The 26,079-nt window shown below is 51.4% G+C and overlaps 2 protein-coding genes across 7 annotated transcripts in view; one reads left to right on the top strand and one right to left on the bottom strand.

Moving 5' to 3' along the window:
* Positions 1-638: 638 nt before the first annotated feature.
* Positions 639-3,653, top strand: LIMD2 (LIM domain containing 2). 3 transcript variants are annotated; one of them, XM_072939402.1, is made up of 5 exons: positions 639-1,104; positions 2,135-2,229; positions 2,426-2,470; positions 2,551-2,690; positions 2,765-3,653. In XM_072939402.1, the coding sequence occupies exons 1-5, from the start codon at positions 696-698 to the stop codon at positions 2,922-2,924; spliced, it is 849 nt and encodes a 282-aa protein (XP_072795503.1). In that variant the 5' UTR covers positions 639-695; the 3' UTR covers positions 2,925-3,653. The 3 variants fall into 3 exon arrangements, with proteins under 3 accessions (XP_072795503.1, XP_072795504.1, XP_072795505.1); XM_072939403.1 differs by lacking the exon at positions 639-1,104 and adding an exon at positions 1,134-1,404; XM_072939404.1 differs by lacking the exon at positions 639-1,104 and adding an exon at positions 1,445-1,466.
* A 1,367-nt stretch (positions 3,654-5,020) lies between these two features.
* MAP3K3 (mitogen-activated protein kinase kinase kinase 3) overlaps positions 5,021-26,079 on the bottom strand; it is a 58,427-nt gene continuing 37,368 nt past the window's right edge. For 2 of the 4 annotated variants that reach the window (XM_072939393.1, XM_072939395.1), the window contains 10 exons: positions 17,826-17,959; positions 14,583-14,644; positions 12,693-12,760; positions 12,364-12,456; positions 11,523-11,714; positions 10,831-10,979; positions 10,098-10,229; positions 9,479-9,608; positions 8,933-9,110; positions 5,021-7,793 (listed from right to left, as the gene is read on the bottom strand). In XM_072939393.1, coding sequence (XP_072795494.1) covers positions 7,565-7,793; positions 8,933-9,110; positions 9,479-9,608; positions 10,098-10,229; positions 10,831-10,979; positions 11,523-11,714; positions 12,364-12,456; positions 12,693-12,760; positions 14,583-14,644; positions 17,826-17,959 — 1,367 coding nt within the window. In that variant the 3' untranslated portion in view covers positions 5,021-7,564. Of the gene's footprint in view, positions 7,794-8,932; positions 9,111-9,478; positions 9,609-10,097; positions 10,230-10,830; positions 10,980-11,522; positions 11,715-12,363; positions 12,457-12,692; positions 12,761-14,570; positions 14,645-17,825; positions 17,960-26,079 lie in introns of all 4 variants that reach the window. The other 2 variants (XM_072939392.1, XM_072939394.1) reach the window with 1 other exon arrangement.

Here is a 26,079-nt window from a genome sequence, read left to right as displayed (position 1 = left end):
GTTCCCTGACAAGTGTGTGGGCTGCACTCTGGAGCCACTGGTTCTATTCCTGCCACAGTATGGGAACAAGCTATGTTGAGGGCTGTGCTTCATGAAACAGCTTCCAACCCAACAGTCCCTGGTGCCCAGTGTCTCTCGTGTCGCCCCCAGAGATACCAGCTGTGCTCCCCTGCACAGCTTATGCTCCACCCCACAAGTGAGTCACAGTCCCCTGCCCCCGTGTGCCTCAGACCTGTTGTGCAGTGTGCTGGAGCCGAGACCGCCGGCTTGGCCAGAGGGCAGGGAGTAAGGAGCCAGGGTTGGGGTTAGGAGGCCTGGCTTCTCAAGCCAGCCCTGCTAAAGCTTTGCTACTTGGAACAAGTCACTTCAAATCTTCAGGCCTGGCTCCCTTGTGTCAGATGAGGTTTGATGAACCGAGGTTTGCTTATTTGAAGAATGGAAATCTCTGCCTGAAGAGGGTGTCTGCGACTTCCCGCAGGGGCTGGGGAGGAGGGAGACGGGGGTGACTAAACCTACAAAATCCAGTTACAGAAGTGCTTTAGGACGGCAGCGTCGGGAGGGCATGTGCTCCTGGGGCCGTCTCCGGGGCGGCAGAAGGCGCTGAGGAGTGGCGGCGGAAGGTGACTAAACACGGGGTTCCCACGGCCCTCCAAGCGGCGCAGGCCGGGCTTCGCGGCTTCGCTTGGCAGAACCGCATGCCCGGCCGCCGCTGCCAACTTCCTCGACCCGCCGTGCGCGCGCGGGGGCGCCCCTGGCGGCGGGAGGACTCCGCGCCAGAGGGGCCGTGGGAGCCGCGCGGGGGCCCTGGGTGGGTCCATGGTGCCGCAGGGCCCATGGAGCGCCGGACGGGCGCAGGGGCTGTTGGGCCTATCAGGGAAAAGGAGGCAGCGAAAGGCCCAGGCCCGCCTGGTTATCCTTTTCCGCTGCGGGGGGCCTCGCCAGGAACGCCATTTGTCCCGCGCACGCAGCCGTCTCTACCTGAACTTGCCCCCACCTCGAAGCCTGTGGTATCGAGCCCTCTGGCTCCGGGCCCTGCCTCTGTCCGGAGCGGGCCGACGGGGCGGCCGGCTTCGCGAGGCCCGCGATTGCGGGGCTCCAGGGGCGGTGCGGAGCGCCGGGAGCGCGGGGTTGGCGCGAGGGGCAGACAAAGGCGGGGGAAGCCGAGCGAGGGGAAGACAAAGCGCAGAAAGGGGGTCGGCGGCGGCGCCGGAGCCCCGGAGGCGGCTCCGGGCGCGGCGGAGCCAATGGGCGGGCGCGGGGCGGGGGCGGCGCCGCGATAAGGCGGTGGCGGCCGCGGCCGCTCAGGGACCACTGGCAGCCGCGGCAGCTTGCGCCCGCGCACTCCTTGCACTCGAGGCGTCCCCCGGAGACCGACCCCCGCCCCGCGGCCCAGGCCGGGGCCCGGTGAGACCCGCGGGCGGACCAGGGGAGGGGTCGGCGTCTGGCTTGCAACCCGGGCCGCCCAGGTGGGGGCTGCGGACTCGAGAGCCGCCGCCCATGGGGTCCGGACGCCGAGCGCCTCAGCCCGTGGCTCTCGACCTGGGTCCCGAGGCCGGCGTCCGCAGGGGTCCGAGGTCTGGAGTCCGCTTCACGCGGGTCCAGGGCCGAGGAGCCAGGCGCGCGGGCGGCAACTCGGCCTGGCGAGTCGGGCGGCCAAGCCGGCGAGCGCTGTCCAGAGGCTGCGCCGGCCGGGCGGCCAGGGCCCCGGCACCCGCGCTTTGGCCCCGCGCTGGGTACCGTCGGGCCGGGGTCAGGCCGGGGCGGCAGATTCTAGCTGCGGTTCCTCCAAGCCCGCCCTCTCCTGACCTCTCTCTCGCCAGGCGGGGTCTGGGTCCGCGGGCGCTGGGGCGGCTGCGCGCGGAGCCCCTCCCCCAGCTGCTACCCGCTAACTCTGTTCTTCCCCCGACACATGGTTCCACTCAGGGACCCCTGCCCCCTGGGGAGCCGCTTTAGGGGGTGGCGGGCGGAGGGGAGGTGGGTGAGGGGCGGAAGTGGCAAGACCCAGAGCAACAGGAAATGACTTAGGGAAAGTCCCAACCACAGCCCCCAGCCCCCTGCTTGTAAACACCCCCACCCCCACCCTGCGGGCTGGGGAAAGGCTTGTGGGGCCCTCCCAACCGACTTCCCCTTGCAGAACGCACCGGGTGTCTCGTCTCCACTCGGGGACTCCATCGCCTCCAACGAGCCATGTTCCAGGCTGCAGGAGCCGCCCAGGCCACCCCTTCTCACGTAGGTGATCAGCCTAGTGGGAGGGCACTCCCCAGCCCCCGCAGGTGTCATGCCTGCGGGTGAGGGGGTGAGGAGCAGCTTGTTGGCCTGTCCCCTTCCTCTCCCCCTTGAGTGTCCCTGGGATCTGGGCTGGTGACTGCAGCGATGGTCTGGGACATCCCTCAGCTGACCCTGCCCCAACTGCCCTCTCCCTCAGGAAGCCAAAGGCGGCGGTGGCAGCAGCACGGTTCAGCGCTCCAAGGTAGGGCCCTGAGGCTGTCGTGTGCAGGGAGGAAGGGACGGGAGCTGCTCAGGTCCCTGATGGAGGCTCTTCCCCAACAGTCCTTCAGTCTTCGGGCCCAGGTGAAGGAGACCTGCACTGCCTGCCAGAAGACCGTGTACCCCATGGAGCGGCTGGTGGCTGACAAGCTCATTTTCCACAACTCTTGCTTCTGCTGCAAGCACTGTCACACCAAGCTCAGGTGCGCCCCCGCCCTGCCCTTCCCTTCCCTTCCCGCCCTGCCTTGACCTGACCACAGCTGTTTTGCTTCTGCAGCCTGGGCAGCTACGCCGCACTGCACGGGGAATTTTACTGCAAACCCCACTTTCAGCAGCTGTTTAAGAGCAAAGGCAACTACGACGAGGGCTTCGGCCGGAAGCAGCACAAGGAGCTCTGGGCCCACAAGGAGGTGGACCCTGGCACCAAGACAGCCTGAGGCCCCTCTGACTGTCCACTCCCTCCTCCCTCCTTAGAGGGTCTGGAGCAGGCGTGGGAAGGGTGGGGAAGAGATTGGCGCGAGTGGGGGCAGGGTGGGAAGGAGATGAGGCCCTCTTGCTCAGGCAGAGGGTTTCCGGTGTAGGGCTCTGCTCCAGGATTCCCTCCTTCTCCCTCAGTGGGTGGGGGTTTGGGAACCAGGATTGGGGTTTGCTTACCACCCTGCTTCCTGCTTCTTTCAGCCTGCCCCAACTCACCCCATGGCCTCCTGGGAGGCCCCCAAGCCCAGCTTCCCTATCTAGGTGCCTTTTCTCCAGCAAGGAGTCAGCATGCCCCCCTCAGGGTCCCAAGCTCCCTCACTGCCACCAGGGGCCCTATGCGGCCCCGTCTCCCCATCTACCTCTGCCCTTAGCCTGGTCCTGAGCCATGGAAACTGGAGGAAGGTGAGCCAGTATGTCGTCTGCCGGGCCTCACTGAATGCCCACCAGGACCCTGAAGGGGAGGGGAAGGGAAGTGGAGCAGCCCTGCTGCCCTGAAAGGCAAGGCAGGATGTGCCCAGTGGGGCTTGGGACCATCTGGCACCGCTGAAGTCAAGCAGAAGCTAAAGCACCCACCAGGCTGAGAGCCACAGAGACTGGTGGGGGGCTGGCGGGGCCACGCTCCCCTCTTTTCCCATTTCTTCTGGTTGTGACTGTTGTGATCAACCCTGTTTTAAACATATTTCAACAGATCCTGACTCTGTATTATGTGGCCTGATGGGGGGCTTGGTGGCAGGAAGAAGAGACTCACCACGTGGAGGTGAAGGGGGACAGGGTCAACCCAGAGCACTCCTGCCCTTGGTTGGGGGGGGCAGTGGGTGTCAGAGAAATATAAGGCAGCCTGGGAAAGGGGATCTCCTCTTCCCTGTCAAGTCTCCATGCTGCCAAACCCAGAGTATTTAATAACCAAATCCCTCAGCCTTGTGTTACATAAGAGGTCAGGCCAATCAGTGGGTCACATTGCCTAGCTTCACTGCACTTCAGTGTGTTAGAGTGCAAGGCAGAATCTTTTTTCCAAGTCTTTGGTGGATCCCCTTTGCCCTGGAAATCAGGAAGGGATGGTGGGAACCAGCAGACCCAGTGCTATCAGGTTCCCTAGTCTCTGTGCCTTTTCCCCATTTGTCATCTTCCCCCTGCTTTTTCAAGCTCCAGGGAATGTGGCAGCTGTAGTCTGTCACAGGTAGTCTGAGAAAAAGCAGCTCATCTGTTCCTGAGGGACAACGGTTTACAGCAGAACAAACAAGGAAAGCTTGGAAGACCTGAGGCCTCCCCGACCCCCAGCAGCATCCAGGCAGAAAGTCTGGGTTGTCCTGCCCCAGACTCAGCTGTCCTCAATTCCCCCAACTGTCCGTGGACTACATGAGTTGGCGGAACAAGAGGGCAGACTCCTTGGGGATATGCTGCTTCCACCCCATACAAGTCCTTAAGTTCCCAAGTGAGCTCATGTCCAGAGGACATGAGGGAGCTGGGCCTCAAACTCTGGTGGCAGGTGGGCCACTGCTGTGCCCCTGGAAGTGGCAGAGCTAACAGTAAGCAGAAATGGCACCCTGAGCCTGGGTCCTCAAAGTAAGGAGAGCTGCTAAAAGCCTCACTCAGGACAGGTTCAACTTCTGTACCAGAAGCATCAGATGGGGACAACGATGGTCTCTTTCTGCTTGAGCTAAGCAACAGTGGCAGATAGACAGGGAGACACCAGATCCCTGCCCTGCAAGGATACGACTCAGGAGTCCTTCCCTGAGCTGGCCAAGCACAAAGGCCCTGGGAACCCAGCCACAGTGATGCTCGGGTCAGGAGAGCGATGAGTGCCACCTCAGTAAGTCAGCCCTGGTGGAGCCACCCTCAGCAGAGCTCCTAGGAGTGGGGAGGAGAGGAGGCGGCACCTCTGAGCTAGCAGTCCTACCAGCCAAGTCACATCATCCCAGGAGCCCTCTTGCAGCTGTTTCAGGTTGTCTGCTGAGGGATGCAGGCTTATTGTCAGGCACCATACTGGGCTCCTCCTGGACAAACACCTACTTCCCCCACACCCCTGCCCAAAAGCACTGCCACAGGACCCCTCAGGTATAAATGATCCCTTTTATTGTAAGTAATGCGCGACACTGGCCTGGCTTTGCACTGCAAGCCCTCGGTCGAGATATAGTCAAATAACTATGGCTGCAGGTTCTTCTGCACGATCCACAATTCAGACACAGACACAGAGCTGGGGTGGGCAGGAGGGGCAGGAGGGCGGTGGAGTATGGACTGTCCCCGGCCCTGGCCTCTCCGTGTTGGGTTGGCCAAGGCCGACATCCCCCACGGAATGACAAGCAAATGGTGGCACGGCCCTTCCCACAGCCAGCCTGGGGCTGCTAGGAGACTGCCCTTCAGAGCTTTGGGCCAGGCCATCTTAGGCCCATAACGTCATCTGGATTATTTAATAAAAAAAACAATAAATTAAAATTAAGCAACAGCTTGGTCCTGAGGATGCTGAGCCAGCATGTCCACAGTTTTTGGCACAAAAAAATCAGGGTCTTTTGTTCTTTTTGGAGTGCAGGGTTTGTTGGCTTGTTTACAAAATCATTTTTTAAAACATTCCCTGTGAGGTAAGGCCCCGGGGTGGGTGGGGCTCTGTGAGAGCCTGAACCTGGGACACACAGTTGTCTTATCTTGACAGTGCCGGCACCACGCTCTGTTTCCTGTTGGGGGCTGGGGCCTGGGGACGGAGTGTGGGCCCAAGAAGAGTGCTACAGCCGTCAGGACGGGGTTGTGGAGAGGCCGAGCTGCCATCTGGCAGCTTTGGTCGAGATGAGGGGCCGGTCCCCACCCTGGGCAAGAGCCGAGGTGGAGGTAGGAGCACATGCTCACTGTCTTCAGAGGGCTGGGCTGGGGGTGCCTGATAGGCCCCTGGGGGAAGAGGATGGAAACAGGGCCCAGGCCCATCTGGCACCGTGCAACACACATTCCTGCAAAACCAGCTGCTTTCATTTTCTCTTCTCTCTCTTGAGGCGTCCATCACCTGTAACAGTCTAGAATTGATATATATATAAACCATCAAATATGATCTGAGATATAAATTAACAAGTACAAGGCCTCACATTACATGATGTGAAAAGGCTAAAAACAGCGATAGAAACTACATTCATAAAAGTGCATCGTCAACATACAACGAAGGCTTTGGCTTGTTCTGGTGCCCATGGGGGAGTGGGCATGGCTGGCAATGAGCTGCCTGGAGCTAATCCCCAGCTCCTTGGAGACACGTGTCATCCCTGGGCACTGGCATTTTTTTTTTCCTTTAATGACAACTCCCAAGGAAACTGGGTGTTCAGAGGGAAGAGCTCTAGCAATAGGCACATTTTGGAGGGGAGGGGCCGGAAGAAAGGACCAGCGCCCCAGGCTGAGGTAAATAAGGCCAACTCTAAGCTGCTTGGAGATTCTGACTCCCTGGCCCCTGCTGCCATTCCTCCCCTACAGGAGCTAGAAGGGAAAGAGGCTGAGACCTCGTGGTGATGGGCAAGGGTGGCCATGGAGGAACTGAGCTGGTGGTTTTGGACACAGTTGGTGGCATCATACAGGCTCTCCCTTCTACCAGACAGATCTCCAGCCTAGCAAGTCACGACTGACAACCAGCCTAACACGACTCCCCTGGCTGTCCTGAATGGCCCACTCAGTGTGGCCAGCAGGCTCAGATGCCTTCACTGTGTTGTCCATCTTTCTTTCTGCTCCATTGGGGGGAAAGGTGCCAGACAAGGAGCACAAAAGCCCTTACCTTCCTTCAGCTCTTTCCAATCTGGCCCAAGGCCCAAGCCCACAGCAGGGGTACTCAGCCCAGAGGGCACACGAACTCTCCAGTTTAGAAACTGGGTACAGCATAAGAGTGACTCCAACTTGTAAAACAGAGACAACTGCATTGACAAAACTGGGTCTCCCCCTCAGTGGGGGCAGTTCCACATCTCAGGCCCCTGCTTGAGGGTGAGGGGAGTTGGTCAGGGTCATGGGGGCAGGCAGGACAGGCTCCTCCTTCCCTGAATAAGGCAGCATAACATTTGCTTCATTCATCTTTGGTAAAGGACTAGGACTGGCAAAGCTGGCCTGGGGGCTCCAGGGAGCACGTGGCCCAGGCCTCTGCTTTCCATGGGCTGCGGGATGCTGGACTTTACCTCAGGCTTGGGTGGGCCTATCCAGCCCAGAGATGCCCTGATGGTCTCCAGATATGGGGAGGACAAACAAAATAACACTCTGAATGAAAGTAACACTATTCTGACCCTCGTGTCCATCCTGAGCCCCCAGACCCTCCTCTGGGGTCTGGTGCTGACTGCATTGTCAGGACACAGCCCCGAGGGAGGGGCCCATGGTGCCTTGAACACTGTTCCTAGCCCCTTCCCCTCCACGCTGAGCTTAGGACGCCGGTGCTCTTGGGTCTGGTAGGCTGGGGGCTCCCAGTCCTTAAGGCTGCAGCCACCCCACCTGGCTCTGAGCCCCAGTAGCAGAAGGGCACGGACAACGCTGGCTAGACTGCAGCTCCATGGTCCACAGCCTTGCCTGGGAGAAGCAGCAATACTGCTGAGCCCCACAGCAGCCCCCTGCCCTTGCAGCAGGGGACAGCCAGCAGCAGCGTGGCCTTAAGAGCTCAGTACACGAGCTGTGCAAAGTGGTGTGTGAGCAGCTCCTCGGCTGAAGGTCTTTGGCGGGCCTCCACGAAGATGCGCCTCAGGAAGTCCCGGCCATGCTCAGAGATGTGGGAGGGCAGCTGAGGATTGGTAGGCTGGGTGGCAATCTTGAAAATGGCGGCCATGGCTTCATACTCTGCCCAAGGTGGTTTCTCTGTCAGCATCTCCACCACGGTGCAGCCCAGGCTCCTGGAGAGGGAGAAGCCCTGTGTCACCCCTCAGCCCCAGGCTCCCAGCCTCCCTGCCCACTGAAGTGAAAGGAGGTGTTTTTCTCACAGCACATTGAGGCAGGAGATAAGCTGGGGGCTGACACCTCTGTAGAGGGTTCCTAAGGCCAGAAGAGGCTTCAAAGCCCTGTTAGCCTTGTCTACATAGGCTTCATCAAACTACACCCACCTCTGAGCTCCAGGATACATTAGTTTCCTACTGCTGCTGTAACAAATTACCATAAACCTAGTGGCATAAAAAAAAGAACATATTTCTGGAGATCATAAGTCTAAAATTAGTTTCACTGGGCTCAAGTCAACGAGTTGGTGGGGATGGTTCCTTCTAGACACTCTGAGGGGAGGATCCATTTCCCTACCTTTTCCAGAGGCTCCCTGCATTCCTTGGCTCCTGGTCCCTTCCCTGTATCACTTCAGCCTCTTGCTTCCATTGTAACATCTCTTACTACCGACTCTGTTCTCCTGCCCTCTTTTTATAAGGACTTGTGTAATTATACTGGGTCCATCTGGATAATCCAGGATAAACTCCCTATTTCAAAATTCTTAAATTAATCAAATCTGTAAAGGCCCTACTGCCTATAAGGTAACATTTACTAATCCCTTTGGGGTCAGTACATGTGTATCTTCAGGGGGCTGTTACTCAGCCCACCTCAATAACGTTCTAAGAGGAAGAGATGCTCTCAAGATTCTCAGGCCCTTTCAGAGGATGGACATGAAATTAGGTAGCGCAAATGCAAGCCATCTGAGCACTAGGAGAGAGAGCAGAAAACTGCTACTGTTTAGAACACTGATCCAGGCCTTGAGAATGGATCCTACTTCTTCCAGAGATTTAGCAGACATCAGGGATGTCTTCCACAGCCTAAGTTCCCAGCAGTAACAAACAGTTGCTACTCAGAGTTAAAACACAACGCATCTGCTGTATGAGCTGCTGCAGGCACCACCAGCTCTGAGTACATGGAGCCTACATCTTGGTTGGCCTTACTGGCCAGAGGCAAGTTCTCACTTCCTCCTGCCACACTGCAAAGCCCCCAGCCCTCATTTCTAAGTTGGTGCCACTACAGCCCAGACAGGGAGATGGGGTCCCAGCATATCCCCAGCGCTCACCACACGTCTGCCTTCCTTCCGTAGCCCTCACCGCTGATCACCTCAGGGCTCATCCAGTAGGGTGTGCCGGTGACTGAGCGCATGCCCGTGCCTGACATGCAGATGGTCTGCAGGCGCTTGCTGGCCCCAAAGTCCCCCAGCTTCACATTCCCAGCAGAGTCTCGGAGGATGTTGGCTCCTAAGGCATGAAAGGGCAGAGGTTGCAACCCTGGACCCCTGGGCACTTTCCATCATCCTCCCTCAGTCCTTCCCTCCCAGGTCCAAGGGCTGCTGGGGAGAATGGGGGGGTACCATGAATTAGACCCAAACTGCACAGAGCAAACAGACTAGTGACAGGAAGCCTCAACCCTGCAGCACAAAACGGTCATCACCATGGCCAACATCAGCAGAGCACTTTACAGTATTTCCCCCAGTTGCTTAACTGATCTTTACACCAATCCCCCAAGGAAGCAATTAGGGTTCTACTTTTCAGAAAGTGTGAAATGACCAGGCTGGAAGTTCCCAAGTGGCCAGATCTTGGGGACCCCACAGCCTGCCCCTGCTCACCCTTGATGTCCCGGTGAACAATCATGTTGCTGTGAAGGTAGGACATGCCCTCCAGGATCTGCCGGGTGTATTTTCGGGTCACACTTTCTGTCAGAGCTCCATAGGCCTTCAACTGGTCTTTCACTGAGCCCTAGAGCCACAGGAGTCAGAGGGAGTCACTGCAGGAAGGCAGCAGGAAGAGGGCAAGGCTATTTCCAGTCCCCAGCGCTGCAGCGAAGGAGTGAGTCATCAAATCCCCATATGCAATGTGCCAGGCACTTTGCGAGGGACTGTTAGGCAGCTTGCAGAAAAGTAGGAGACAGGCTTTCCCTTAAGCAGTGGATGACCCAAATCCAGAAGAGAGACCTGTCTGCTCCAGGTAAAGGCGGCACTCACTGGCCAGTGCAGCTGCCCTGTAAGCCTCGGGTCAGGCTGGCCTGGGACATTTCTCATCCCACAGCATCACTGCAGCCAGAGGAGGGCCCTGCTGACTCCAAACCCTGCTGTTATTTCACCTTCTCCCCTGAGCCTCTGGGGTCTCAGGTGATCAGACCCATGTAAAAGGGACCCCCATTCCACAGCCCCCAGCCCCAGGTCGGGCCCCCTCTTTTGTGTCCCACACGCATCAAGGGGCACATACCCCTGGCATGTACTCCATGAAGATGGTCAGAGTCTTCTCGGCGCGGTCCCGCAGGCAGCCATAGTACTGCACTATGCGCTCGTGCTGCAAGTTCTTCAGCAACTGGATCTCACACTCCAGAGCACTCACCTCCTAGAGGAGGGACCCAGAGGTCACCCAGGCCCTCAGGGTGATCCTGCCTAGGATCAGCTCAGCCTCTAGTCAGTGGCTTCAGAGGAGTCTGTCTGCCTTGGAAACGTCAGCTGGAGAAAAGGGGGACTCACAATGGTCTGGCCCTTGTCCACAATGTTGGGCAAGCCTTGGGATGGTGGCACTCCCAAGCTGGAAGATAGCAGCAGTGGGGTGGGAAATGGGCTTGGGGCTGCTTAGTTAAGGTAACTGCTATATTTGTCCACTCAAAGTGGAATAAAGGCCACATCCAAGGCCAAAAACTCCAAAGATAGGCTCCTTCCTGCTTCAAGGGCTGAGAGAGCATCTGTTTGGTGAGAGAGGGCAGGTACTGCTCCTTGTGGCAGTGGCCATCACCTCTCAGTTTGGGTTGCTTGGCACTTTGGCACCAGCTCAGTTCCTCATACCCAATCCCTCCCCAGGGCCAGGGTAGACAGCAGGGGAGCCTGGGAGGAAGAATGATGGGGGAAGCAACCTGTAGCACCTCAAGCAATTAGTCTGTGCAATGAGATGGGCATTTTGTTGAGAGGGAGGAAAGGAAAGTCAGACTATGAGGAGGCAGTACCTTGCTAGTCTCAGGACTGTCTGGGTCAAACTGGACCTGCTTAGAAGCAAGTTCGCGTCCTGTGTCCACATCATAGCACAAATAGACCCTGCCGAAGGCACCCTGGCCTAAGAGCTTCCCCCGGCGCCAATTGATAGGAGCACTAGGAGCTACAGGGGAACAGAAGGAAAGAGCATTCAAGTTCAAACACTTACTTCCTGACATTCTGCCTCATTCTCCAGAGGCTCCAGCCACCCCCACCAGACCTGGCAGCATCACATCTCTCAGCCAGCACCTCCACCCCCATCTGGAGCACGCCTATAGCCCTGGTCAATCAGACCTTAAGGCCCAAGTCCCAAGAAGCAGAGGACTGGCTAAAATCATGGTTGAATGCTCATCTGCATTGATCAAATACCTTTACTTCCAAAGCACCCAAATATCTCGTTATGTCAGGGATTAGGAGATTGTTCTTCAGTTTAAACATGAAAAAACTAAAGACCAAAGAGGAGAAGTGGCTTGTCACACAACAGTAGAATGAGGACTAAGGTCCAAGGAATGTGCTGCCCACCCGCAGGCTCTTCTATGGGGTGTGGATGGGTCAGAACAGCCAACTGCTGAGCCGAACAGCCCCAGTGGACCCACTGGCCTCCTGCCCCGCAGCTGGTCTGAGCATCCCCAGGGCAGCCTCCTCCTGGCCAGGGCCCACTCCTCACACTTGGTCGGCACGTTCCTCTCCTGCACAGAGAGGGCATTCTCACTGTCCGCACTCCGCAGGCGTCCTCGAGGGTCCAGGTACTGCACCGCCAGACCCATGTTCTCGCCATTCGTGCTCAGGGAGCGGCTGGAGGGCACCAAGGTGAACAGGTTGCCTTGATGTCGCCGTATTCGGGGAAATGTTCTTCTGCCTGAAGAGATGCAGGGGCCAGAGCAGAGCAAGTCAGATCTCTGGCCGCGAGGCTGAATGTGCAAATTGGGTCATAACACCAGCTCTGCTCCCTCCTATCTGCCCTCCTACCAGACTCATGCCAGAATGGCTAATGTCTCAAGCACCCTGAGAACCAGGACAATAGTGGGAATTAGGAAGCAGCCACAGGTGGTTCAGTGAGCCCTGGCCAAAGGGAAGGCACAGGGCTGGCCCTCAGGCCCCACATCACTCTCAGGGCCAATCCACGGCTGGTCTCTGTTTTCCTTGGCATCCTAACCCTAAGCTGCTATGGAAGCTCCATCCCATTTGCTGCCGGGGGAGGCAGAAGAGGGCGTCAGAGAGCTGGAGCCCTGGAGCACGCTGTGCACTCAGACAAAGGATGGAGTTCCTGTAGCATTTGTAGCATCGTCTGCAAATACCATCCTCCCTCCTTTTTTTAAAAAACAAACAAACAAACAAACAAAACCCTGTCTCTACTGCCACAAGCCTGGGCGCAGTTCCTCCGGAATAAACGAAACTCGGAGTTTGGAGTGCCTGGGCCACCGCCTTGCAGTGGCTTTTCTGTGGTGGAGCTCTAACCACGGCTCTTCTGAGGTGGCCAGCAGGGGGCAGGATGGAGGTGCACTCACCATCGTTGTAGTCCTTGTGGTGCACAGACACGTGGTAGCGCCGGGGGTAGGTTCCACCTTTGACCCCTTTGTCATAGAGCTGAGTTTCCCGATCTGAGTAAGACAGAGGAATCACTGGCTTCAGGATAGGCCAGTGTGAGTGATCCATTTAAGTCTCTAGGTCACCCGAGACCTCAGAGCAGTAGGCCCGACAAAACAAAACAAAACAAAACAAAACAAAACAAAACAAATAGCCTTGGCTTCTCTTCCTAACTCAGCTCTCAGGAGCAGACTGCCTGCAGCCCCACCCAGACACCCTACAGTGCTCACCCAGGCTCTGGAGAACTCACCAGAGAACTCCTGTCTGTTGTCTGGGAAGCTCTGGGCTCGGGACATTCGTGATTTCCGGAAGGATGGGCTAGAAAAATAAAACAAATCACAAAGTAGACTTCTGGGTACCTCCAAAGCAGCTCACCCAGATAGCCTCCTTTTCCTAACTCCTTCCCACGTTATCTGGTATGAAGTAGAGTTCGAAAGAAACAGCCATCTTCTGAGCTCAGCATCCTACTTTACTAGTCTAAGGCTCTCATCTGACTGGACCCTGAATAATGAATCCCTCCAGTCTAACCAACTTCCCCTCTAACAGCACTTTCTCTTCTTGCCCTTTCCTCCCACTTTGGTAACAGGGGAAGAGCTGCAAAACATCCCCTACCCAGGGCAGTAATAAAGATAGCAACACCCTGCATCTTCCTTTCAGACTAATCACCACCACCCCCATTTTAGAGATGAGGAAAACTGAGGAACAGAGTGGTTAAGGGAAACTTGTCCAAAGCTAACCAACCAATATTTGGTGGTGCTGGGTCTACATGGCTCCAGACCCCATGAAAGGAACATGGCAGCCTTGAGCTCAAATCAGGCCAGACCTCAAGGCAGTAAGTCCAGGTCACTGAGTTTGACTCCCAAGGAAGAGAAAACAAAGCACTGGAGGGACAGAGGATAAATTAAAGAATCAAGTAGGTAAACTGAGCTATCTTTCCCAGCATCCACCTGAACGGCCCTTTCCCTCATGTGCGAGAGCTTTTTGAGAGGGTCATAGGTCAGAAACTCTCAAGGCAGTGATGCGGGGCTATCCCCTACTTCCCAACTGCTAGACCTTCTATAGTCCCGTCCCATCCCCTTCTCCTCCCCTGGCTTGGCAACGAAGCTTAGAAGCGAGTCCAAAAGTCAGTCCCTGTCCTGGCAGAGCCCTCAATTTGTGGCAGCAACTTCTGGCACTTTTACCTGTGCCTCTTTGCATTCCTGGTTGGAAAGCAAGCCCAAAACAAGGCTATGGATTGGATGCAACAAGCACCTGTGACTGTTCTACGATACCTCGAGGGAAGACCACACTCACCAGCGCGCAGGTCAGTTAGGAGAGACACACACAGATCTGGCCATGGTCACAAGGAGAGTACCCATGTGAGCAATTAATCAGTTACACAAAGAAAAGAAAACTCCCCTAACCGCTCCAGAGCCTCTGACCACAGCCCTAAGCCCAGCCAGACATGGTCAAACGTGTTCTTGGGCATAACAAGGTCAAAGTGAGAGACTGGTTGGATCAGTGCCAAAGCCACCTCCAAACACCCCCACTGACCAGTAAACCAGCTCTGCAGAACCATGTGGTGTGTAAAGGACAGCACCTGTCCCCTCCCAAAGTGTAAGAACAAGATTACACACCAAGCAGGCAGTGAGGTAAGCTAGGTAGTCTAGATATTTTGTTTCCTGGTTTTTATATTCCACTTTCTTATTCTACCAGAAACACTTGGAGAAAAAAAATGAAAGTAAACCCACAAATTTTGTCCCTAGTATGTTGAAGGTCTGCTGCTTCTCAGTCCAGATCACAGCAACGAGGCCGAGAGTACAAGAGCAGCATGTATTGTGTGGAAAGTCAAAGCATGTAAAGCACTTGGAACTACAGAGCAGGCATTTAACACATGTGAGTGGCTATTATGAGCTACTATTATATTCATCTAATTATACAAACATAACATTCTCCTGGTGTTTGGGAAACTAAGGAGAGGGCTAGGAATCCCAGTGAGAGGCTTCTCTCCTAGAAGTAAGATGTTTTAACCAGGGGCCTGCAGACCAGTGCCTAGATTGGAGACACATACTAGTTAACTCTATTTCCTCAGTTTATTAGTTTCAAGAACACCTAGACACTAACCCCCAAACCAGCCATAGCCCCATACCTGTCTGCTGACCTGTCCAAGGATTGGCAGCTTCCTGACAAGGAATTTTCAGCACTGCTCAGGGGATCCAGCATCTGCAAAGCAAGTCGTAAAATAAAATCCCAGCCCCGGTCCCAGCCAGGTGACTCAGCCAAGGCCAGCAAACGGTCTTTTTTTTCAAAATATAAAAGTGCCCTTTCTCTGCCTGGGCAACGAAAAGACTGGTTAGGAAGGTACCACTCTTCCCCGTAGTCTACAAGGCACATTTCCAGGAGAGATGAAAAATGCCTGGCTGGCATCCCAAGGAACCCGGCCAGGAGAGCAGAGCAGAGACGCTGCTTTTCTCATTGGCATTTTCTTGGCTTGTGAACTTTGGAGCCTGGCGCCAGAGATGATGGTTCTACCCCAGAGAGGCTTCTAGTGCATTTGGGTGGGACTGTAAATGCTTCTGTTTACAGCCCATAATTTATAATTTACAAAGACAAGTAATGCCCTCATTTCACAGGTGAGCCAACTGCACGTCTAGAAAGGTGAGGAGAATTATCTGAAATCATGATAGTGAGTACAGAGCTGGCACAAAACAAAACCTTCCCAGGTCCTGTCTCCCATGCGGAGCCAATAGGTATCTATGTAAATTAACATGCTTCTCTGGTCCTTGGTCAGACTAACAGAAAGCCTTCAGATTAGATTTTTTTCCCAATTAATTTCCCCTTCATTTTGCCTATGGGGGGTGCTCACTATAAGAGAATTCATTACCTGAGATCTAAACATAGGGAATCGGAGTATGAGAATTATGACAATTCATGAACAACTTTCATACAATTGGTTTCCAACTCAAACTCTCTCTTCCCACTTAATTCGAGAATCCTCCTCACCTACAGTTTCACCCAAATACTGACATATGATTTTTAAAAATTGCCAATAAGGCAAATTAATTGCAAAGTAAAACTGCAAAAACCTTGCTAAGGATATAGGGTTTCCCCAAGTGGATAAAACCAACATGGGAAAGAACTGCTCCCAATCCATCAAGTGCATGTTTGGCAAAGTCAGACCAAATAACAGAAGAAGAGAGAAAGAGCAAGGATAACTAGGTGACAGGTGTAGTGGAGGAGGAACACCAAATTCAAGAGGAACCTTTAGAAAACACTGAATCCCATTAAGTCTTCTGGGAAAAGGACCCTCTTTATGACAGTGCTGCAGAAATCAAAGGGAAGTGAAGGAAGTTACGTTGTGCTAGCAAGATTTTTAAAAATCAAGGCAAAAAAATTAGCATGAATCATGCTTTGTTCATCCTGAAAATTAGCAAATAGATGCAACTATTACTCAAATCTGAGTAAAGAAAAAACAGGATAAATTTATCTTAGTTTCACTTTTCAAGAAAGTCCTGGTTGAATATTCTTTCACTATGCTGTTTTGGTCTCGGTTAAGTGGATTTATCTTGAACAGCCCTTTACTGGCAGCAACTCTCTTTAGCTAAAGAGGCAGGCAATGGAGAAGGACTTGGGCATTCCCTAGCTGCCACCCTCCTTGGCCTCTTCTTAAAAGTCTGTCCTCACTAGGTGTCTAACACTTCCATGCCTTCCAGGGCAAGGGAGGTAGAGCAAGATAGCGAAAGGACCAGGGTATAGGGCCACGGGGAGGGATACAGAGCAAAGACAATCGAACTCATTAGCAATCTCTGAGGTTCTGCACCCAAGTCACCCTAGTACCAGATGCCCAGAGGCACTCTGTTTAGAGAAAAGGGAAAGGATGGTCAGTAAGCTACCTAAGAAGGGAATCTGCAGCTAACAGCACTCTACGTCACTGTTCTAAACGTAAAGTTATCCGGGAGGCAGGACTACAGGAGAGAGAAGCAGCAGTTTAAAAAGGCTTCTCACAGCCTATATAGTTTGAATACTGCTGTACAGAGACTAGCTATTTAGGGGGAAAAAAGGCTGTAAGAATTAGCTTTCGGAAAAAGGAAAGTTCTAAGAATCAGGGTTTTTTGGTAAAATCCCCCATGTGATCGTGCTGGCTCTTCAGCTGTATCCATTTACCCTTAAGAAATTTCCCCCTTCAAGATCAAATCCCCAAAATTTATAAGACAGATCTTTGCAGTCAAAGCAAGCTCACTGAAAGAACTTCAGAATGAAGCCAGAGATCCCATTCTTGTTGAGTTCACTAAACCAAAGGGCAATTTTCATCAAGTGAGCCACTAGTTTAAAAAGCTAGCCATTAAAATGGGTGAACCATTGTGGCAGACACACCCTAAGGTGACACCCACCCCAATGAGTCCCAGCCTTGTATAACCCCCTCCCCTTGAGTATAGGCAGAATTTGTGATTTGCTTCTAGTGAACAGACTACAGCAAAGAGGATGGGATATGCATTCCCATGATTATAGGTAAGTTACACAAGACTCCATTTTTGCAGACTGGATCAAGAGATTCTCCTGCTGGCCTTGAATAAACTGTCATATTGTGAGAGGGTCAGATTTCAAGGAACTGCAAGCAGCTTTTAGGAGCTTAGAGTGGCCCCTGGCTGACAGCCACCAAGAAAACAGGTACCACAGTGCTACTGACCTCAAGAAACTAAATTCTGCCAACAACTATTTGAACTTAGAAGAGAATCCCAAGCTTAGAAAGAAATGCAGCCTGGCTGGCACTTGATTGCAGCCTTATGTGACCCAGAGCAGAGAACCTAGCTAAGTCACGCCTGGATTCCAAACGCAAGGAAACTGTAAAATAATAAATATTATGTTGTATGTTGTTTTAAGCTAAGTTTGTGATAATTTGTTCTGTAGGAGTAGATAACTAACGTAGTTGTCTAATACGATAAAAGCTCACCCAAAGTAACAATCCTACTTTGGATTGGTATACTCCCTACCTTTCATCAAGAAATGGCCAAGGAAAAACAAAATCTGTCAGCTTAGGGTTGGTCATATGTTAAAACTCTGCAGAAATGACAGGTGGTTGTAAGAAGTATGCAAAGAGCAGAGTGGTATTCTGCAGGGAGAACCGTGAGAGGATCACAGAAGAGGAAAAATGTGTTGAAGGCACATCCAACACCAAGGAGGTGAGGTAGCTTAGATCCTGCCTTTGGTAGGAACTGATATTTGGCCCCCAGAAAGAAATAATCCATATTTGAGCAGGCCTGATAAACAGAACAGCTATCGGATGGGATTCAAGCACCTGACCTCCACACTATGCCCACTAAGATTCTTCCATTATAACCTTGGTCTGATGCTCCCCAAGCCACACCCCAGCCCTGTCCCCCCCTTCCCCCCGTGTTATACTCACACACTGCTCGCTGGTCTCTGGGATGAACTCCCCCTCACTGTTGATGCTGGTGTAGGACCCCTGTCGGGCAATGCGCTGCTGCCGCTCAGGCACGTAGCCAGGGGGAGGCGAGCTTCGGCCAGCATTCTGGGAGCCTAGAGCACAGAAACAAGACCGTTGACTGCAGAGCCCAGGACCTGCAGCCTGAGAGGAGCAGGAGGCCAGCCCAGACCAAGCACCTGCTGCAGAAACTGGTGGAGAGCCGTTTGGCTCTTTGCACATCATGGAAGTGAGGGTGGGCCTAAGGAAGTGCTGAGGCTCAAGGAAATGTCCCAAGCCAGGTGGCTCCTCCCACTAATCCAAGGATCCTGAGAAAGAAGGAAAATAGTCAACAGAAAAGTCAAAGAATGATAGGGAGCATATCTTTGAAAGATAGTCTTTAAGGAATTTAAACTCTTACTTTCAATGTCCTTCAAGAAACTGACTCCGTCTTTCTTCCACACAAAGTCAGTCATTCAGAATCTATGACTCATTTAGTTTGTAGGGAAGATATTTTAATGAATTTGCCACCAAGAACACTTCCAACCTCTTGTTGGAGGCATCGACTCAGACTCTCTCTGGGGACCACTGGCACAATTAGGTATCTCGGGTGGGAAGGCTAACCTGAGGTTCTTGGTAGCCTGACCTCCCCAACCTGACTCTAGAGCAGAGGCCAGAAACAGAACTGCTCTGAAGACAGGCATAGAATTTTGCTGGATTTCCAGTCTCAAAACCTCACTCACAGGGTATGGGCTACCAATTTCAAGATAAAAAGGTGCCTGAGCCATGTTTCAAATGATCTGCAACAGCCCACAGAGGAGAGAATCTGTTTGTCCAAGTTAGTTCTAAGCCCTGGCAGAAAACTGACACTGCTCAGAGTGTGAATTTAGGGGTATTTTTTCATGAACTAACAGAGCAATGAAATCAGCCAAGGCAATCCTTCTTTTCTTTTTTACTCTCTGTTACCTCTTTTAACCCTCACAACACCCCTGCAGTGGAAGTGCATTAAAGTCATCCACAGTGAGCAGAAGGGGAAGCCAAGCTCAAACTTATAAAGTGACTTAATGGTGGGGCTGCAGCTAGATAACAGACTTTGTAAGTCCCAGTGAAGTTTGGCCAAGACAATTTTGAAACCATAATTTATTTTCAAAAGGGCAGGCATGCTGCTCAACACAGTGGTGGAAAGCAAAACTTCTCCCGAAACAGGTCAGGCCATACATTCTCCAATCCAAACAGAGGAGGGGGATGGATCCCACCCATGGGGAAATGTCACAGCCTTTCTGCAAGGAGCAGGAGGGAGGCTAATATGGGGATTTCTTGACAGCACAAGGGAAACACAGTGCCCTGTTACATGCAGCTCAAATTCAGAATTCTCTCCATGGTCACTTGTGAGTTGGAGGCCAAGGATGCAAAATGCCATCAAGGGGAAATCTGGAACAAGAAGAAGAAAGCTACTCCATTTTCCAGAGGGCCAGATATCAATGATCCACGCAGCTGGACATTTCCCATGCTGCTATAGCACAAAATCCCAGTGTAACCAAGAAAAAAAGATGGTTTTCTCATGCCATACCATGCCTCAGAACATAGAGCACAATTTAACACTTGGCTTACAAACAGCCTGGTGCCTGCATCCCACTTCGAGCTTTGGATAACATTCTAGTAGCCCACAAGTTCTGTGGAAATCCAATTCCTAAGTTGGCAACATTTGTCAGCAGCAGAAGCAACCTAAAAGAGGTGAGCAAGGTATAGTGAGAAAAGTCTAAGCTTGAAAACTAGACGAACTGAGGTTCAAACCAGGCTTTGACACTCATTAGCTGAATAATTTAAGCTCCCGCCTTCCTCACTTGCAAAAACGGGGAGAACTATCTAACGTATAACCCTTTTTGGAAATTATGAATGTGGTAGAATAGGTACACATCTACATGGTAGGAACTCAGTAGAGTTCCATTCATTTCCTTCACTCTATGTGGCAGATACAACGGCTTAGACTCAAGATCCATCCGACCCTTCTAGCGTACCTTCCTGCACTTCAGAAGTTAATCAGCTAAAAGGCCTCCTTCGTTATGTTGTATCTAAGATCTCCTTTAGGTTCAGCTAATCAGAAGCACTTGTGTGAGATTTAGATGACTTCCTACTGTTCCTGGGCACAGCCCCGAAGCCTTAGTTTTTCTGCCACTGCATTAGCAGAGGCCCCACATCTGGTCTCCAGTTTCCCTGATGTTAAGGTATCCCTGTGTAAGTGGTGTGTGGACAGAGAAGAGGGGCCCTGTGCTTCTGAACGGGTGGCTTCCTGATTACAGAAGAAGGAGGAACTCTGTGGTTTATCTTTAGACTTAGACTCTGTTTTTTCACTCCCTATGATTCTGTAAGTCAGAATACTCACTAAATGCCTTCTTCCTGAAACTCATTAGAGTGGATTCTGTTCTGTGCCACTGAACCCTGACCAATATAGTCTGGAGTGAAAAGGTATTACACATTTGACCTAAACAAACAAAAAAAATGTCTCTTGTGAGGGACTGATAAGAGAGAAAGAAAAACTCTCACTTATTGATGAAATCCCAGACATTGGTCCAGACTATCCCTAGACAGGCTGAACTATCCTCAGTCTGTTACATGGCATGTCGAGAGTCAGAGCTCCCTGGGATAAAAGATCCAAGGCCCCTTAACATCCATTCTCTCCTTCACCAGATGCCAGTGAACTCTCCTCTGGTTTTGCAGGTGAGATGGGACTCGCTTACATGAGGTCAGCACTACAGATCCAGGAGGGGCTGGGGGAAAATAGCAAAGGTTTTCTGAGCTTTTATTTCCAGCCAGAGACTTTCACTTTTTCCAATACACATTGCTGCCTGCAGAGAGCCAGCCTTGTTATCTGATGGGCAATGGGCCAGGGGCTATTGTGCACAGGCCCACAGCTCAGGGCAGGAAAGGGAAGTCTCCCCAAACCAATGGCTATCAGAGGAAGCGAATGGAAAAACCAGGAGCTGGCAGAACTGCTCCAGAGCATTTTCGGTTTTGTTTCTATCTTCATTTCAGAAATTAGGGGCCAATGAGACAACAACAGCAGTTGAGAGCAAGTGAGACAGGGTCCTGACCAGGACAGGACACTGAACTATAAGATGCATCAATGTTCACATATTTACCAGCAGGGAGCCAGACAGCACAAACCACAGCGCTATGCAAGACCTATCCCAGGTCTCAGAAGGCAAGCACAGCAGGGATGGCAGGTTCTCTGGGACACCCTTCCCTGGCAATCCAGCCTGATCTTGCTCTAGTCTCATCAGGCCATTTGTGCCAAGGGGCTCCCTCTCAGCACCAGCTGAAACAAAAGAGCAGAGTAGTCACCCTGTGTTCAGAGTGGCCCACAACTTCCCATAAAAGCACCCTACACAGGATTTAAGCTGCCAGCTGTCTGCATTCCTCCCAGGGCCTGCTAGCTCTCTGTAGCCTCCTCCTTAACCCAGAGCCGCAGAGTTGGAGGAAAGTGCTTGTCCTAGGATACGGTTGATTTTTTTTTTTTTTTTTTTTTTTTTGCTCTGTTCTCTGACTCAAAGCTGAAAGATAGGCTCTTGGATTCTAGCTCTTCTCATAGGAGACTCCTGTCAGGAAGCGATGCAGCCAGGAAGTTGCCTCCACAGGGAGTTCTAGGGCTTTGGGTCAGTGTTAATGTGTGGGTCATTGCAAGTACAAAGAGATAGCTTTTTTTTTTTGGCCACCAACTATTTTCTCTAAACCCTGTTCTCTCTTGGGGGGCAGATGAGATGAGGGGAGGAATCAAATCTTTTTTTTCTTCCTCAATGGAAAATCTTAACCAATGTTTCCCAATGTGCTCACACTAAACCAGGCTGTGCAGAACAAAGCTTCTCGATATTTTCATCCCATAAGACCCTGAGAACAACAAAACTCCCAAATTTTACGTTGAAGTTGCTACTATCACTAAACAGTTTCTGGTCTCATCTACTATCATAGAAGAATTTATAGGAAGAAGGAGGAAAACCTGTGGAAGTTAAGGCAGCTGACCACGCGGTTTCCATATATACACGGTCACCACCTCTGCCGTCCTGGTTTCCACTCTTGCAAATCTGTACCAGGACTGGAGGTCTGCACTGTGTACTGCTCTCTAACTCATTATATATAAGTCATCTCATCCTTTCAACATTCCTTTTTTCCCCTCTGCCTGAGTTTTTCCTCTTTTCTTCTCAGAAAGAGGGCTCCTCTCTCTTTGCCACGGCACTATAAGCCCCCTGGCCTGGATCCCCACTTCATCCCAGCAGGAGTCGGCTCCCACGGTCCCCTCTTCATCACCTTCACTCCTCTTTTCAGCTGTCTTTGTGCCTCCTTTCATAAACATGCTCAGATCTCTGGCCTAAAAATATCCTGACCTTGTTTCTGCCACTCCCTTAATCCACTAGCCCACCTCTTTTTTTCTTTCACGGCCAAACGCCTTGAAAGAACTGATTGCCTCCACACACTGGCTACCCATTCCTTAGGGACTGCAATCTGGTTTGCCCTACTGTGGGATGCAGTGGCAAGATGGAGTAAAACAGAGTCAAAGGCACTTAAAATGCACTAGACCCAACGGGGGTCAGATGTGGCAGCAACAAGTCCTTTAGTTGAGGCTTGCCTATATGGCTTAAGGGCACCACCATGTATCAGAGAAGACATGGTGCTTGAGCTGGGCTTCAAAAGTGGACACAACTTCCATAGGCAAAGACTTGAGAAAGGGTATCTTCATGTAGGGAAATTCCATTCGCCTTGTCTGGAGCTCTTCCCAGGGGTCTCTCTTTGCATTAACTCATTACCTAGTAGGTTTGTTTTTTGCTTTTTTTTTTTAAGCATGAACTAGTTTAACAGAGTAACTGGCTTAAAAATAAACCTGGAATTCAAGGTATGTATATTATGATGGAAAAAAACAAAAGGTGGACATGATAGCTGGTTTCAAATATCTGAAAAACTGTCATAGGAAAGATGTTATCTGTGTTGCTCAAGAGCAGTACTGGAGTTACTGCGTAATGTGAGAGAAGGCAGAATTTTCATTCAAAACAAGGAAGAATGTCAAATAAACAGAGTTGTCTAAAATTGGATTGGGCTACCTTGCACTTCCTCATTATTGAAAATGTTGCAGCTGAATGGCCTGCATGTTCAGTCTTTCACTCAGTGCTCACAGGTACATTAATGCTGGTGGGGAAGGAGAGCAAAGAACCTCCCTCCAGTTGAGAAGGGTTCAGCCACTAAGGATTCTCTCCTTTGACCTGATTTCTACTGCTAGGACTTCTCCTAGTCCCTCATGCTTAAACTCTGACTCCTTTCCTTCTGTTTCTTTCTACTCCCAGAAGGCTTTACCCTATACCAGCATAGCAAGTATTCAGACATTTGTAGATGAAAATGACAAGTCTGTGTCTCTTACTGTCCTGTCCAACTTGGCTGGTACCACGTAAGGCCTCCTCCCCACCCTCTCCCAGTTTCTTTCCTACTTCTCTGGTCACTCCCTTCCTGCGTCCTTTGCAGGGTCATCCTCCTCTAACTGCCACTGTCTGAGTCCCTAAGGCTCAATCCTAGACTCTCTCCTCACTCTATAGTCTGCTTAGAAACTTCCATTTGGGCCCATGGCTTCAAAGTGACAACTTACAATTTTTCCCTCTACCCTAGTTTTCTCCCCTCTGAGCTGGAGACCTGTGTAGTTAGCTGCCCATTTGCTATCTCCTACTGGCAGTCTCAGAGGCATCTCCAACTCAACGTGTCTAAAATACTAGGTCTGTCCTTCTCAGCACGTGAGCCAGGCTCTCTTCTAGTGTCCCTGTCTTGGTGAAAGGCAGTGCCATTTATCCAGATCCACAAATCAGTAACTTAGGTCCTGATCTCTCAACAACTTAAAATTCAATCCAATAGTGGTTCTTAAACTTTTTGATCTTGGAACCCTTCTTAATTTCTAAAACTGAGGACACTAAAGAGCTTTTATTTATGGGGGTTGTATCAGTTGATATTCACTGTATTAGAAATTAAGGGTCAAAAAGTTTTATATCACAATAATATACAAGCACACATTCCATTAACCATAGAGCAATGACATTATCTCAGGCATGTAACATCTGGAAAACTCCACTATATACTTACAAAAGAATGAATGAAAAGCTAAATCATATCTTAGTATTATTATGAAAATAGTTTTGACTTCACAAGCCCTCTAAAAGGATCTCGGGGACCCCCTAGTCCCGTCCCCAGACCCCACCACAGCCACAATGCCATGTTCTGTCACAGTTTCACCTTCTAAATGTCTCAGGTCCACCTGCTCCTCCTCTCTCCACTACCGTCACTAGCCTGATCCAAGTTACTGTCTCCCTTTACCCAGACCACTGCGTTAGCTGATATGTAATATGGTTCTCTTAGATCCAATCTCCAGTCTGTTCCCCACACTGTATGCAGCTAGAGCAATCTTTTCAAAATACAACTCCAAATATGTCATGCCGTCCACTCCTCTTCACTTAAAAACCCTAAAGTGGTGCTCACAGCACCACACACCTTTTAGTCACAGCCTATAATTATACATGGATCAGATCATGACAAGTAAGATCTGACCTCCCACAGGTCTATAAGGGCCGTAGGGACCAGAGCTGTGTCTTTTTTGCTTCCCATGATTCTGGCACACAGAAGATACTTTGGTAATTCTTTCTTAAATGAATAGATGAACGAATGAATAAATAAAAATGCAGTCTGATCGGGAGAAGGATACAATAACAAGATAATGAATAAGCAATACAACAGACAGGTACAAGGGGTCACCATTTTCAGTGGCTTCCCACTGCCTACCAAACAAGCCCACGTGCAGTCAAGGCTCCTCAGTCAAGGCAGGCTTCCTTTCTCAGCCTCCTCTATTTCTCCTCCAAATACATCAGCCAGTGTTAAGGATTTAAGTGAGATCTCTAGCAGCAAATCATTGAAAAGTCCCCTCCCCTAATCCTTCTATGGAAATCCTCCATAATCTCTAAAAATCCAGCTTACACAGCTCCTCCCCTGATTGCATTTCCCAGGTCATTTCAGTTAGACATAATCTCCGTCATTTTCCAGCTTTAGAGAAGGGCTGGCAGGCTCTGCTCACTTCTCTCGTCAAATTCACCGCTCCAACCACCCGGGTTCTCAGAACTCACCACCTTCTTTTGTGATTGTGCCTGGCAGATGGTCTTCCCTGTGTCTGGATTATCTGTCTCCGCTTTATGCTCAGTAAATCTCCTTCCACATGTCAGCTCTGATGTTCCCCTACTTTTGTGAAAACTGTTCTCCAAAGTCCTGGGCAGACTTGGTTATTGCCTTCTCTGTGCTCCCACACCACCTCCCACATGCCTCCACTGCACCGCTCATCCCAGCCCAAAGGCTGGTATATAATGCTTGCTGAATGAAGGAACCCAGGATCTATGTGTGCTGGGAGGCTGTGTTGTCCATTCTCTAGATGAATAGGAACTTGTTTGCAGAAATTTTATTCCTCAGCATTTGCAGACAAGGAGATTCCACATATGGCCCCTACAGTGACGGCCCAGCATTCAGCCCCTGCCTCCATACACAAGTCACAGCACTTGCTTAGGAGCAGGGGGCCTGATCACTGTCCCACATCAGTCATCAATGCTCTCTCCAAGAATGCCCAACACCGCCCTTCTCCAGCCCCTCACTCTACAAGGGCTCTGGAACAGAGGCCAAACTAGCAGAGATTCCCAGATTCCAGGGCTAGAGAGGTTCTGGGTAAGGTCTCCCTGCTAGGGTGGTGGCTTTCTCTCCTCAACCAGCTTATTGAAAACATAGTCACCAATTACCCACAATATTAGAGAAATATGAAATGCATATACAGACTTTCACCTTGGCAATACTTACTACCAGTGCTTGCTCGGGTTGCAGAATTATTCAGTGAGGCAAAGTCAGTGCCTTAGCCAACATATTCTTCCTGCTGCTCCCTCAGGAGGCTTATCACCCCCAGACAAGTTCAGCGATAGGACCAATGCTCAGATCTCCCCAGGCTCAGCTCAAAATCTCCAGAGAGCAGTTCAGATGGTGCAATTCTACCTGTATGGCTAGAACCTGGATGGAGAGCAGCAGGGGTCTCAGCAACACGAGGGCAGCAACCTCAACACAGAGCTGAGAAGGCCAAATTTCCACAATTCAAGAAATAAGCTTTCTCCTCACACTGTAGGAAGTGGAATCCAGAGCAACACTGGGTTGCCTGGAATACTGCACAGACCTGAGTTAAACTCTT

This window comes from Vicugna pacos, chromosome 16 (assembly GCF_048564905.1).
Source record: "Vicugna pacos chromosome 16, VicPac4, whole genome shotgun sequence".
Taxonomy (NCBI): domain Eukaryota; kingdom Metazoa; phylum Chordata; class Mammalia; order Artiodactyla; family Camelidae; genus Vicugna; species Vicugna pacos.
Note: the sequence above shows the minus strand (reverse complement) of the source record. Positions and strands in the feature narration are given on the sequence as shown.